The sequence below is a fragment of the Prionailurus viverrinus genome, chromosome B2 (genome assembly GCF_022837055.1).
Source record: "Prionailurus viverrinus isolate Anna chromosome B2, UM_Priviv_1.0, whole genome shotgun sequence".
NCBI classification, from domain to species: Eukaryota; Metazoa; Chordata; class Mammalia; order Carnivora; family Felidae; genus Prionailurus; species Prionailurus viverrinus.
The window spans coordinates 2,868,279-2,881,552 of NC_062565.1; the positions used below are offsets into that span (position 1 = coordinate 2,868,279).

Genomic DNA, 13,274 nt, shown 5'->3' on the forward strand with positions numbered 1-13,274 from the left:
GGCTTTGTGTAGACATACTGAGTTGTTCACTCTCGGATGCTTTGTTGTGTAGCTGTTAATCAAATATTTTCCTTTCAAAAGATCCTTCATCACTAGGATGTCATACTTTTTTGCTGCTGCTAAAATGTATGTCACACCCAAATACTTATTGATAACATACTTAGATACTCACTATTTGGAGTAAAAGCATTCTGTTTTACCAAACTTCCAGCCATTGTGCAAAAAGACGCATTACTGAGGCAGAGTTATATCTTAAATTATTCATCTGTGCATTTTTCATGAATTTCTATCCTTTCCTGTTCTCTAGAACCCTGAGTTAATAAAATATGTTAACTTAAATAAACTGTTCAGAGCGTTGCATCCAGTAAAAACTCAGTAAACTTTGTCTTTTATTCACCAAATTATACCTTCTATGTAGGTAGTGTTTTTTGTTTTATTTTTTAATTGGTTGGTGCGTGGCACATGATAGCTGCTCAATTAATATTTTACCCATATAGCCCCGGAGCATCTATGTGCAACTTCCTGTACTAGCTTCCATTTTATGTGTAGACCCAGTCACTAAAACTAATATATATGTGTACACATGCGTTCTTGCTGTCCTCAGTATTGAAAGTCTCTTTCGTGTAAGGGATGGCTAAAAATTTTCCAAGTCATCAAAATCTGGTTCCCTTTTGCTTAACAGTTCTTTCCTCGATTTCTTTTTAAATTTTTGTAAAAAAAAATTTTTTTTTTTAAACTATAGACATCAGGGAGAAGTCAAGCTGCACCTTCCACGCTGTGCTTGGCAATTTCCTCACTTTATAACAACAGTCACTTTTCTTCCAGTTTCTCATTACGTGTCCTTCATTTCCTTCTGAAACCTTAACAGAGCAACTTTGATGGTCATGTGTTTTTTAATTATACACTTTAAAAAAAGTTTTAGGTTTACAGAAAAATTGAGCAGAAGGTATAGAGTTTCCATATACTCTCACTCCCCCTTCCCCCAACCAGTTTTCTCTATCATTAACATCTTGAGTTAGTGTGGTACCTTTGTTTCAGTTGATGAGCCAGTATTGATATTATTTATGCTGCTAGTTAATATTAGGGATTCACTGTGTCTTGTACGTTCTATGGGTTTTGACAAAAATATAATGACATACATTCATTACGCTATCATACAGAATGGTTTCGCTGCCCTAAAAATCCCCTTCGCTCTATTTATCCATGACTCCTTCCCTCTCCCCATTACCTTGCAACCATTGTCCTTTGCAGTCTCCACAGGTTTGTCTTTTCCAGAATGTTATATGGTTGGAGTCATAAAGTATGTAGCCTTTTCAAATTCTTTCACTCAGCAGTATGCATTTAATGTTCTTCCGGGTGTTTTGGTAGCTTGATAGGCTATTTCTTTTCCTTGCAGAATAATATTCCATTGTCTGGACGTGCCATTGTTTATCCATCACCTATTGAAGGACATTTTGGTGGCTTTCAAGTTTTGGAAATTAGACTTTTATATGAGCATGAGTTTTCAGTTCATTCGGGCAAATATCCAGGAACGAGATTGCTGGATCGTATTGTAAGAGTATGTTTTGTTTTGTGAGAAATTGCAAACTGTCTTCCAAAGTGGTTGTACCATTTTGCCCTCCCACCAGCCATGAATGAGAGATATATTCTTTTTTTTTTTTAACATTTATTTATTTTTGATACAGAGAGAGACAGAGCATGAATGGGGGAGGGTCAGAGAGAGGGAGACACAGAATCTGAAACAGGCTCCAGGCTCTGAGCTGTCAGCACAGAGCCCGATGCGGGGCTCGAGCTCACGGACTGCGAGACCATGACCTGAGCTGAAGTCGGCCGCTTAACCGACTGAGCCACCCAGGCGCCCCAAGAGATATATTCTTAAACTCGGGAAACTGTTCATGTCTTTACTTGGGGGGGGGGGGTCTAGTGTTACAGAGATTAAAAGTGAGAGTTTGGGACCAAATTCCTAAACTCAAGTCCCAGCTTCCCCATTTGCTGGCTGTGTGATTTAGGCAAGTTATTCAACGTATCTGTGCCTCAGCTTCCTTCAGTTGTAGAGTAGGAATAATAATACAGAATAACTTCATTAGCTTGTTTTAGGAATTAAAAAAGTTAATAGATGCAAAGCACTTATTAGGACCCTGCCTGGCATAAAGTCATATGAAAATCATAGCTCATTGCATATTGTCACTTTTTCCTGATGGCCAGTTATCCCTATGTTGGCTTTCCATCGTCTGTCCTTTATATCACTTTTTCTTCTGCCTCATTCATCTTTTTCTTCTGATTCATAGAAGAGCTTTTTAAAAGAATATCCTATAGGTAACCGACTCACTTTTCACAGCATCCATCCAGTTCTCCAATATGACTTTAATTATGCTGCTTATGTTAAATATGCTCGCTATATATTTTTATCCTTTTTCATCTAGAATGTCTTTTTAGTGTTTTGTTTTTTTCACATCTTGTTCTCACATCTTTCTATCCTGTTTTCATTGGGTCGATGTCTTCTTGGAATCTACTGAGAATATCAACTTGTTCCCTGAAATTTTCTTGTGCCTCCCTTAGATCTTCTTTGAAATCTGGTCTTAGATGTCGTTTCTCCTTTCCTTTCCTTTGTGAATTTGTCTTTCATGTACTCATTGTTAGGATTTCCAAGTTTAATGTTTTGTCATCCAGCACTGACTTGACCTTAGGCCCTCTATCCAAAAGCCTGGGAAGCAGCACAGTCAGTTGCGTGGGCCACACATCGAACACTATAAAAACCTACGGACTTCTATTGGGTTCTTTTCTGCCAGGGACACACCGACAGACCGGCGTTGGACTCCATTCGCAGCTGACGTAGGCATACACCGTGCACTGCTGTAGGGCAGAACACGGTAACACCACTTCCCGCTTTCCTTTAGCATTTGAAAAGATGTGGGTCGCGACCCATTTGAAAGTCCTGAAGGCAATATAATGGGCCACGACAAGAAGTTTTAAAATGAAGAAATAGAGCACTAAATAGAATGCAGAACAAGTAGTAAAGGCAAATAATGAATTGTGCAGTGTGTTTCCCTGCGTTTTAAAATTATACACGTGTGTAAATGTGTATCTCCTACACAACGTTCGGTCACACAAACTTGAGGGTCTTCTCCAGGATCCCGTTACTCCCACCAGAGAAGTTCAGAAGCCAGAGACTGGCGCGGAGAACTCTCGGCCCCGCCCAACGGGAGCTCTGGGAAATGGAGTTCGGCGTGGTGGAGCATTCTGGGAACCGTAGTTCCGCGCGTCCGCCGGGCACGACGAGCGGGGGGAGGGGCTCTCTCCGCGCGACCGGAAGTGGCCGTTGAAGCCGGCAGAGGTTGGCGCTGGGGAAGTGCACCCTCTTCGGCTCCCTTCGCTAGGTCTGGTGCCGGTCCCGGCGCTTCCGGACGCGCGAGCTGAGAGTGTGGAGCGCCCTAGAGGGAGGGAAGCCCAGGTATCACCATGGCAACCGCCAGCCTTGCGGCTGCGTGACGTCATCCTCCTCGCCCCGCTGGAAGCGGCCTCTGCGAGAGGGAGCTGGGGAGTCCTCGGAGGGGGCGCCCCTCGCCTCCCTCCGTGCGGGGCGGTTCCGCCCTGATCCCTTGGAGGGCTTTGTTCTTTTGTTCCGGTCTGGGAGGAAGGACTGGGAGCGGGCCCCGCCCCGCCGCTCCACCTTCCAGCGTTTCCACCCCGCAACAGGTGTGTCTTCCGTTCGCGAGCCGGGGTGTGAGCCCGCAAGTGGGCACGGAGGTAACGGGCCGGGTCTGGGGGCGCCTCTGGCCAGACTGCAGGGTGGGCACCAAGGGGTTTTTGAATCCGGGGCTGAACCTGCGTACTCGAGCTCCACTCTCTTTTTGTTCAGCGGGAGTGCCTGTTTGGTGGCTCTCGGCGGGCACTTCTCTTTTCCAAGGGTCTCTTAGCCACTGTGCAAAACTCAGAGGTGCGATTGTGACGCAGGCTGCTGACCCCGGGCTGTGTCTTTTAGGGCTGCCCCGCTCCGCCCGTGTAAGGGCTCAGCCGGCGCAGACTCCTGGCCGGACACCTGAGCCCCCCGGACCGAGGCCCCCGCTGGAAGGACGCTGCTTGAGAAATCCTGGTGTCCAGGCTCCGGAGGAGTGGAATGAGCTCCTGAGATGGAAGGTAGTGGGGACTGGAGGGGGGACAGAGGGCTGATGGAGGCAAAAGAACAGTGAGGACCGGAAGATCGACTACTTGACAGAACTCATTGGTAGAGGTGGAAGTTGGGGGGGGGGGGTGGGGAGCTTATCTTAGGGATAGAGAAAAACTGCATTACATCAAGGGGAGAGATTGTTACATTCATATGGAGAGACTTGCAGGAAGAGTTAAGTCTCCCCGGCTTCGGGATTGAGGAATGAGAAGGAGAGATGATTCAGAATGTCTGTGATCCTCACGTGACTTCTGTTTCTTAAATATTAGAATGGTAAACTTGCAGTCAGAAAAAATCTTGGTAATCATCCCTTCAGTGCAAGAATTAAAGTGTCCCTTGCTGATGGCCGTCTGTCAAGCCTATGCGAAGTGTGGCATCAAACTCCATTTTGGGTGCAGACTGTCCCCTTGTTGGCTCTTTTTTTTTAGTTCCTTCTATTAGGCAGAAGTGCCCAGCCCTGTAACTTCTGTGTTGGATCTTAGTTCTTAGTCTCCGAAAGCAAGAGACTGTTCTCTCTTCCACATTACTGCCCTCCAGAATGTGAATTCAGCTGTTACAACTCCTACTCGCACATTCTTTTCTTTTCTAAGCAAAACCGCCTCAGCTCCGTTGATGGATCTTATAGGACACATCTGGACCTCTTCGACTCTCCTGCAGGAGAGCATGCTTCTTAAAATTCGTTGCCTGAAAGTAAACATAGTTCTTTACAAATGCTTTCAAAAACACCTAAAAGGACGAATTTGTTTGAATTATATTTCTGCTGTGCAGCATCAGGTTACGTTTGTTTTGAAAAAAATCAGTGATATTGTGCTGTAAGCCCTAGATCTTTTTTACATAACCGTAGGGAAGTAGATTTATGTCATCCTGTGTAAGAGAATTGTTTTTTATCCTTAAATATCAGGACTTCACATATATGATTGTTTAGGGGTTTTTCCAGCTTGTCAGAATAATTACAAATCTTCATCTATTCAGTGTTTTTTTTGTTTTTGTTTTTACATATATTTGTTGTAAGTAGGCTCCACACATTGAACTCATGACCTTGAGATCAAGAGGCACAGGGTCTACCGACCAAACCATCCAGGTGCCCCATTTATTCAGTGTTTTAACTGTCCTTTCCAACTTTATCTCACTGCCATTTAATGAATATTCCTTTTATTTCTTTCTTCATGTCCTTGAACAGGTTCAGAGTAAGGACAGAGCCCTGTGACCTGTCATTATAGACTTTCCTCTGCAATGTCACTGTCTTTACATTGTTCAGATATGGCCATCAAGTCAGGTTTGGTTTAACCTATTATCATACAGTTCTTTTTTTGAATTTATTTAACATCATTAGAAGTCTTAATATTTCTTGTATTATTTATGCAGGTTCGAGATATATCTCATTGATTGTCAATTCTTTTTTTTTTTTTAGGAGTGCAAAGAATCTCTTCTGTTTCTTACAAGTGCATATCTATCTAAAATTATCTCAAAACAAAACAAAAAGTTTGATTTTAAACATCAGCTGTTTTTTTTTATATCATCGAAGAACAATTACAGATTATAATAAAAATAACAATAGCATCAAAAATATGAAATGGGAGAGGCGCCTGGGTGGCTCAGTTGGTTAAGCATCCAACTCTTGATTTCGGGTCAGGTCATGATCTCATGGTTTGTGAGACTGAGCCCTGCGTCTGACTCTGCACTGAACAGCATGGAGCCTGCCTGGGATTCTCTCTCCCTCGCTCTCTGCCCCTCCCCCGCTCATGTTCTCTCTCCTCAAAATAAATAAATGAGCATTAAAAAAAACAAAACAAAACATTAAAACATATGAAACAGGAATACATCTAATATATGTAAGCTCTGTACACTTAAAACTACAAAATGTTTCTGAGAAAAAGTTTTTTCTAGCTATATTTAGATATACTTGACTCATAACATTGTGTAAGTTGTCCATAGTGATGATTTGATATATATTGGGAAGTGATTACCTCAGTAGGGTTATCACATCTTTCACTCCACGTATTTGCCTTCTGTGTGTGTATGTGTGTATGCGTGTGCAGTGAGAACCTTTAAAATTTACACTCTCAGCAACTTTCAAGTGTATAATACAGTATTGTTAACAATAGTCACCATGCAGTACATAGATCCCCAGAACTTACAACTGGAAGTTTGTACCCTTTGAGCAGCATCTCCCTATTTCCTCCACCTCTCAGCCCCTGGAAGCCACCATTCTACTGTCTTTATGTGTTCAGCTTTTTTAGATTCCTTATATAAGTGAGATCATGCAGTACTTGTCTGTCTTTGTCTTATTTCACTTAGCTAATGTCCTCAAGGTCCATCCATGTTGTTGCAAATGGCAGGATTTCCTTCTTTTTTATGGCGGAATAGTATTCCATTGTGTGTGTATATACACATATCACCACTGTTGATAGAAATGTAAATGGAAATAATCACTATGGAAAACAATACAGGTTCCTCAAGAAATTAAAAATAGAACTTCCAAATGATCCAGCAGTCCCACTTCTGGGAATGAAATCACTATCTTGGAGAAGTATCTGCACCCCCATATTTATTATAGTGTTAATCACAATAGCCAGGACATGGAAACAACCTAAGTGTCCATCAACACATGAATGGATAAAGAAAATGTGATATATGTATTTCCATAGTGGCTATACCAATTTACATTCCCATTAATAGTACACAAAAGTTCCTTTTCTACACATCCAGCAACACTTATTATCTTTTGTCTTTTTGATAATATTCTAACAGGTGTGAGGTGATATCTCACTTGGTTTGGATTTGCATTTCCCTGATACTTAATGATGTTGAGCATCTTTTAATGTACCTCTTTGGTACATTTGTGTATCTTCTTTGGAAAAATGTTCATTCAGGTCCTCTGCCTATTTTTAAATTGGATTACTTGTTTTTATGCTGTTGAGTTGTATGAGTTCCTTACATATATTTTGGATATTAACCCCTATCAAATACGTGGTGTGCAAATATTTTCTCTCATTCCATAGGTTGCCTTTTCATTTTATTGATGGTTTCCTTTGCTTTTCTTTGCAGAAATTTTTTAGTTTGCTATAGTTCATGTTTGCTTATGTTGCTTGTACTTTTGATGTCATGTTGAAAAGATCATTGCCAAGACTAGTGTCAAGGAGCTTTCCTCCTAAGTTTTCTTCTAGGACTTTTAGGTTTTAGGTTTTGTTTAAATCTGTAATCTATTTCAGGTTAATTTTCATGATTGGTATATGACAGGGTTCATTTTCATTCTTCTACATGTAATTATATCTAATTTTCTTACCACCATTTTTTTTTGAAAGGCTTTTTTTTTTTTTTTTTTTTTTTTTTACATTTATTTTTGAGACAGAGAGAGACAGAGCATGAGCAGGGGAGGGGCAGAGAGAGAGGGAGACACAGTATCTGAAACAGGCTCCAGGCTCTGAGCTGTCAGCACAGAGCCCGACGCGGGGCTCGAACTCACGGACTGTGAGATCATGACCTGAGTGAAGTCGGATGCTTAACCGACTGAGCCACCCAGGCACCCCATCTTACCACCATTTTTTGAAGAGACTGTTCTTCCACCATTCTTTCCCCATTGGGTATTCTTGGGTCCCTTGTCAAATATGAATTGGCTAAACATAAGGTTTACTTCTGGGCTCTCAATTCTGTTCCATTAGTTTGTGTCTCTTTTTATGCTAGCACCACATTGTTTTCATTGCTATGGGTTTGTAATATAGTTTGACATCAGAAAGTGTGGTGCATCCTATTTTGTTCTTCTTTCTCAGGATTGCTTTGTCTTTTGGGTGCCTTTTGTAGTACCGTATGGATTTTAGGATTCTTCTTCCTATTATTCTGAAAAATGCCATTGGTATTTTGATAGGGATTACATTGAATCTGTAGACAGCTTTGGGTATTATGGACATTTTAACAATAGAAATTTTTCTGATCCATGAACATGGGATACCTATTTATTTGTGTCTTCTGTGATTTTTTTTTTCATCAGTGTTTTGTAGTTTTCAGAGTAGAGATCTTTCACCTACTTGGTTAAATTTATTCCTAAGTATTTTATTTTATTGTTTTTGATGCTATTCTAAATGGGATTGTTTTCTTTTCTTTTTTTTTTTTTTTTAGATACTTCATTTTTAGTGTTTAGAAACACCACTGATTTTTGTATGTTGATTTTGTGTCCTGCAACTTTGCTGAATTTGTTGATTAGTTCTAACAGTGTTTTTGGAAGGCAGCTATGCTCACCACTATACCACTAATGCCTAACAGTGGTTTTGGTAGAGTTTTAGGCTTTTCTCTATATAATATCATGTCATCTGCAAACATAATTTTACTTCTTCCTTTCTAATGTGGATACCTTTTATTTCTTTTTGTTGTCTAATTACTCTGGTTAGGACTTCTAGTATTATGTTAAATAGAAAAGGTGAGAGTGGGCCCCTCCTCTTGTCCCTTATCATAAAGGGAAGTCTTTGAATGTTTACCAGTGAGTATGATGAGTAGGTTTGTTATATATGGTGCTGAGTTTGAAAAGTATTGGTGTTAAAAATTGTTGGAAGTATTAGGTAGAGTTTACCAGTGAAACAGTGGGCTTGTCTGTTTGGGGGGAAGGTTGATTACTGATTCAATCTCCTTACTCCTTATTGGTCTGTTCAGATATTCTGTTTCTTCATGATTCAGTTTTATTGGGTTGTATGTTTCCAAGAATTTATTTCTTTTTTTTTTTTTTCAACGTTTTTTTTTTATTTTTTATTTTTGGGACAGAGAGAGACAGAGCATGAACGGGGGAGGGGCAGAGAGAGAGGGAGACACAGAATCGGAAACAGGGTCCAGGCTCTGAGCCATCAGCCCATAGCCTGACGTGGGGCTCGAACTCACGGACTGCGAGATCGTGACCTGGCTGAAGTCGGCCGCTTAACCGACTGCGCCACCCAGGCGCCCCTCCAAGAATTTATTTCTTATAGGTTATCCATTTTTTAAAATTTATTTATTTAGAGAAAGAGTTGAGTGTGTGCAGGGATGGGGCAGAGAGGGAGAGAGAGAATCCCAAGCAGGATCTGTACTGTCAACTCAGAGCCCAACATGGAGCTCAGTCTCACAAACTGAGATCATGACCTGAGCTGAATTCAAGTCAGATGCTCAACCAACTGAGCCAGCCGGATGCCCTGATATAGATTATCCATTTTGATGGCACAGTAGTTTCTTGTGATCCTTTCTGTGGATCAGATTTCTGTGGTATCAATTTCTGTGGTAATGCTTCCTTTCATTTAAGCTTTTTCTCTTTTTTTCTTAGTTTAGCTAAAGGTTTTTCAATTTTGTGTGCCTTTTCAAAAAACCAACTCTTAGTTTCATTGATCTTTTCTATTATTTTTCTGGTGTTTATTTCATTTACTTCTGCTCTGATCTTTGTTATTTCCTTTCTTCTGCTAACTTGGGACTCAGTTTGTTCTTTTTCCAGTTCCTTGAGTGCAGAGCTAGGTTGTTTATTTGAGAACTTTCTTTTTTCTTAATGTAGACATTTAGCGTTAATTCTCTCTTAGAACTAATTTTGCTATATCTGATAAGTTTTGATAATTTGTTTCCATTTTTATTTGTTTCGAGATATCTTTTGACTTCCCTTTTGATTTCTTCTTTTACTCTTTTGGTTGCTCAGGAATATGTTGTTTTGTGTCCACATATTTAATTTAATTAATTAATTAATTAATTAATTAATTTATTTTTACATTTATTTTTGAGAGACAAGAGCATGAGCGGGGGAGGGGCACAGAGAGAGAAGGAGACACAGAATCTGAAGCAGGCTCCAGGCTCTGAGCAAGCAGTCAGCACAGCCTAACGCTGGGCTCGAACCCATGAACCGTGAGACATTACCTGAGCCGAAGTCAGACACGTAACTGACTGAGCCACCCAGGCAGCCCTGTGTTCACATATATATATTTTTAAGTTTGTTTATTATTTCTTTTCAGAGAGAGAGAGAACGTGCATGCACGCACATAGGGGAGGGACAGAGAGACGGGGAAACAGAATTTAAAGCAGGCTCCACACCATCAGCGCAGAGCCCAATGTGGGCTCGAACTCACAAAACCATGAGATCATGACCTGAGTTGAAACCAAGAGTCAGATGCTTAACTGACTGAGCCACCCAGGCACCCGTGTCCACGTATTTTTGAATGACCTCCACTTTTCATATCATTGTTTGAGTAGATAGTGGGTATGATTTTAGTCTTCTTAAATTTACCAGGACTTGATTTGTGATTTTTCATATGATCTATCCTGGAGAATGCCCCTTGTGTCCTCAAGAAGAATGTGTATTTGGTGGTGTTGGATAGAATGTTGTATATATGTCTTTTAGGTCCATTTGGTCTCAAGTAGGTTCAAGTCCAGTGTTTCTTTGTTAATTTTCTGTCTGGATGCGCCACTCATTGCTGAAAGTGGGGTACTGAAGTCTTCTACTATTATGCATTGTTGTCTATTTCCCCCCTGAAACCTGTTAGTATTTGCTTAATAAGTTTAGGAGTTTCGATGTTAGTATGTATTTGTAATTATTATATCCTCTTCATGAATTGACCCCTTTATCATTATATAATGGCTCTTTTGGTCTCTTTTCACAATTTGTGACTTTAAGTCTATTTTGTCTGATATATGTATAGCTACCTCTGCTCTCTTTTGCTTTCCTTTTGGATGGAGTATCTTTTTCCATCCCTTTACTTTGAGCCTAGGGTGCCTTTAAAATTGAAGTGAGTCTTTTATAAGGCAGTATATCAGTTGCGTCTTATTTTCCTTTATCCATTCAGCCACTGTGTTCCTTTCGACTGGAGAATTTAGTCCATTTAAGTGAAGACCTACTATTGCCTTATTAGGGTTTTTTGGGGTTTTTTTCCGGCTGTTTTGTACTTCCCTGGCTCCTTTCTTCCCCTTTTGCTGTCTTCCTTTGTGAACTGATCATTTTCCATAGTGGTATGCTTTGATTTCTTTAACTTTTGTGTATTTACTGTAAGTTTTGCTTTGTGGTTATCCTGGGGCCTACAGAAAACATCTTAGAGATAAAACAGTCTGTTTCAAGCTGATAACCAACTAAACTGCGATTCCATACAAAAACTCGATCTTATTACTGCCCTTCCTATTATCTGTCTTTGACATCACAGTTTACATCTTTTTATATTCTGTGTCTGTTAATAAATTATTGTAGTTAACGTTTTTGTCCTTTAACCTTTATATAAGAATTAAATGTTGAACACACAACCATATTACAGTATTAGTGTTCTGAATTTGACTATATACTTATCTTTACCAGTGTGTTGGGTTTTTTTGTTTTTAATTTTTCCTTATTTATATTAGAGAGAGAGACAGAGTGTGAGTGGGGGAGGAACAGAGAGAGAGGGAGACACAGAATCTGAAGCAAGCTCCAGGCCCTGAGATATCGACACAGAGCCTGACGCGAGGCTTGAATTCACGGACCATGAAATCATGATCTGAGCCTAAGTTGGATGCTTAACCGACTGAACCACCCAGGTGCCCCATTTACCAGTGTGTTTTGGAATTTCATGTTTCATGTTATTAATTAGTATACTTTTACTTCACCTTGAATGATGCCTTTCAGCATTTCTTGTAAAACAACTCTAGAGGTGATGAACTCCTTCAACTTGTGTTGTATAGAAAAGTCTTTATCTCTCCCTCATTTCTGAAGCATAGCTTTGCTGGGTAAAGTATTCTTGGTTTGCAGTTTTTTTCTTTTAGCACATTGAATATATTATCCCACTCTGTGCTGGCTGCACTTTTTTTTGCTGAGAAATCTGCCAGTAGCCTTCCCAGGACTTCCCTTAAATGTGAACAAAAATTTTTTTTCCCTGTTCCTACTTTTATAATTTTCTCTTTGTCTTTGATCGTAGACAGTTTTATCATTATGTGTTTTAGAGAAGATGTTTTTCAGTTGAAATTATTTGGAGACCTGTGAGCTTCATGAACTTGGAGGTGTTAGTCTCTCCCAAGATTTGGGAAATTCTTAGTTATTATTTCTTTAGATAAGCTTTCTGTTCCTTATTTCCTTTATTCTTCTGGGACTCCACTAATGTGTAGATTGTTTTTCATAGGCATTCTTTTTTTCCTTTATCTTCCTCTGAATGGATAATTTCGGTGTTTACTTATTTTTGAGAGAGAGAGAGATGGGAGTGAGTGGAGGAGGGGCCGAGAGAGGGAGATACAGAATCTGAAGCAGATGCTTATCAGCACAGAGCCTGACATGAGGCTCTAACTCCCCATGAGATCATGACCTGAGCCAAAGTCGGACGCTTAACTGATGGAGCCACCCGGATGCCCCTGAATGGATAATTTCAAATGACATGTGTTCTACCTCACAGGTTCTTTCCTCTCCATGGATGGTCCAGTGTGCAATAGGTGTCTTCCATTGCATTTTTCATATCATTCATTATGTTCTTTGGCTCTAAAATTTGTTTTGCTTTGCCTTTTGTTAATGATGTCTGTCTATCTGCTAAACTTCTAATTTTATGTATTGTTTTCCTAATTTAATTTAAATATTTTTCTGTGTTTTCTTCTAGCTCACTGAACATCTTTAAAACAATTATTTTGAACTATTATTTTTTTTTTGTCATGTAAGTCATAAATCTCCATTTGTTAGGGGTTAGTTAAAGGAAAATTGTGTTCCTTTAGTGGTGTCCTGTTTTCTTGGTTTTTCGTGTTTCTTGAAATCTGGTGTTCCATCTTTGCATTTGAAGAAGTAGTCACCTTCTCCTGTCTTTACTTACTGGTTTCAGGAAAAAAAATACCTTCTGTCAGGGATTCTGAGGCTTTCTCTGACCTTCTATGGCTATGTCTGCCCCACATGTCTTATTCCCTCTTGGCTGGAATTCGTAAAATTGTGTGCCTTCTCTCAGTCCTGCAAAGCCAGGCTGAGTGCTGACAGACTCCCATTTGCTCTCCTTGGTGGTGCTGAATGCTGAGGGCTTAGTGCTTTCTCTCAGCCCTGCAGGGTCAGGTCGGCCCTCTGCATGCGCTCACTAGTTGTCTACAAAGTCTCGCTCTCCCCTCCATCGGGAGTGTCCATAGGGAGCCAGCCATAGGGCCAGGGGTGTTGTGGGGAGGTATGTAGGGCACTGGAGGTGCCCAT

General features: G+C 40.4%; 1 protein-coding gene across 5 annotated transcripts in view; it reads left to right on the forward strand.

Moving 5' to 3' along the window:
* Window positions 1–1,895: 1,895 nt before the first annotated feature.
* ZNF184 (zinc finger protein 184) overlaps window positions 1,896–13,274 on the forward strand; it is a 28,476-nt gene continuing 17,097 nt past the window's right edge. The window contains exons 1-3 of one of the 5 annotated variants that reach the window (XM_047858567.1): window positions 1,896–3,696; window positions 3,983–4,137; window positions 5,346–5,441. In XM_047858567.1, the coding sequence (XP_047714523.1) occupies window positions 5,399–5,441 (43 nt within the window). In that variant the 5' untranslated portion in view covers window positions 1,896–3,696; window positions 3,983–4,137; window positions 5,346–5,398. The other 4 variants (XM_047858568.1, XM_047858569.1, XM_047858572.1 and 1 more) reach the window with 4 other exon arrangements.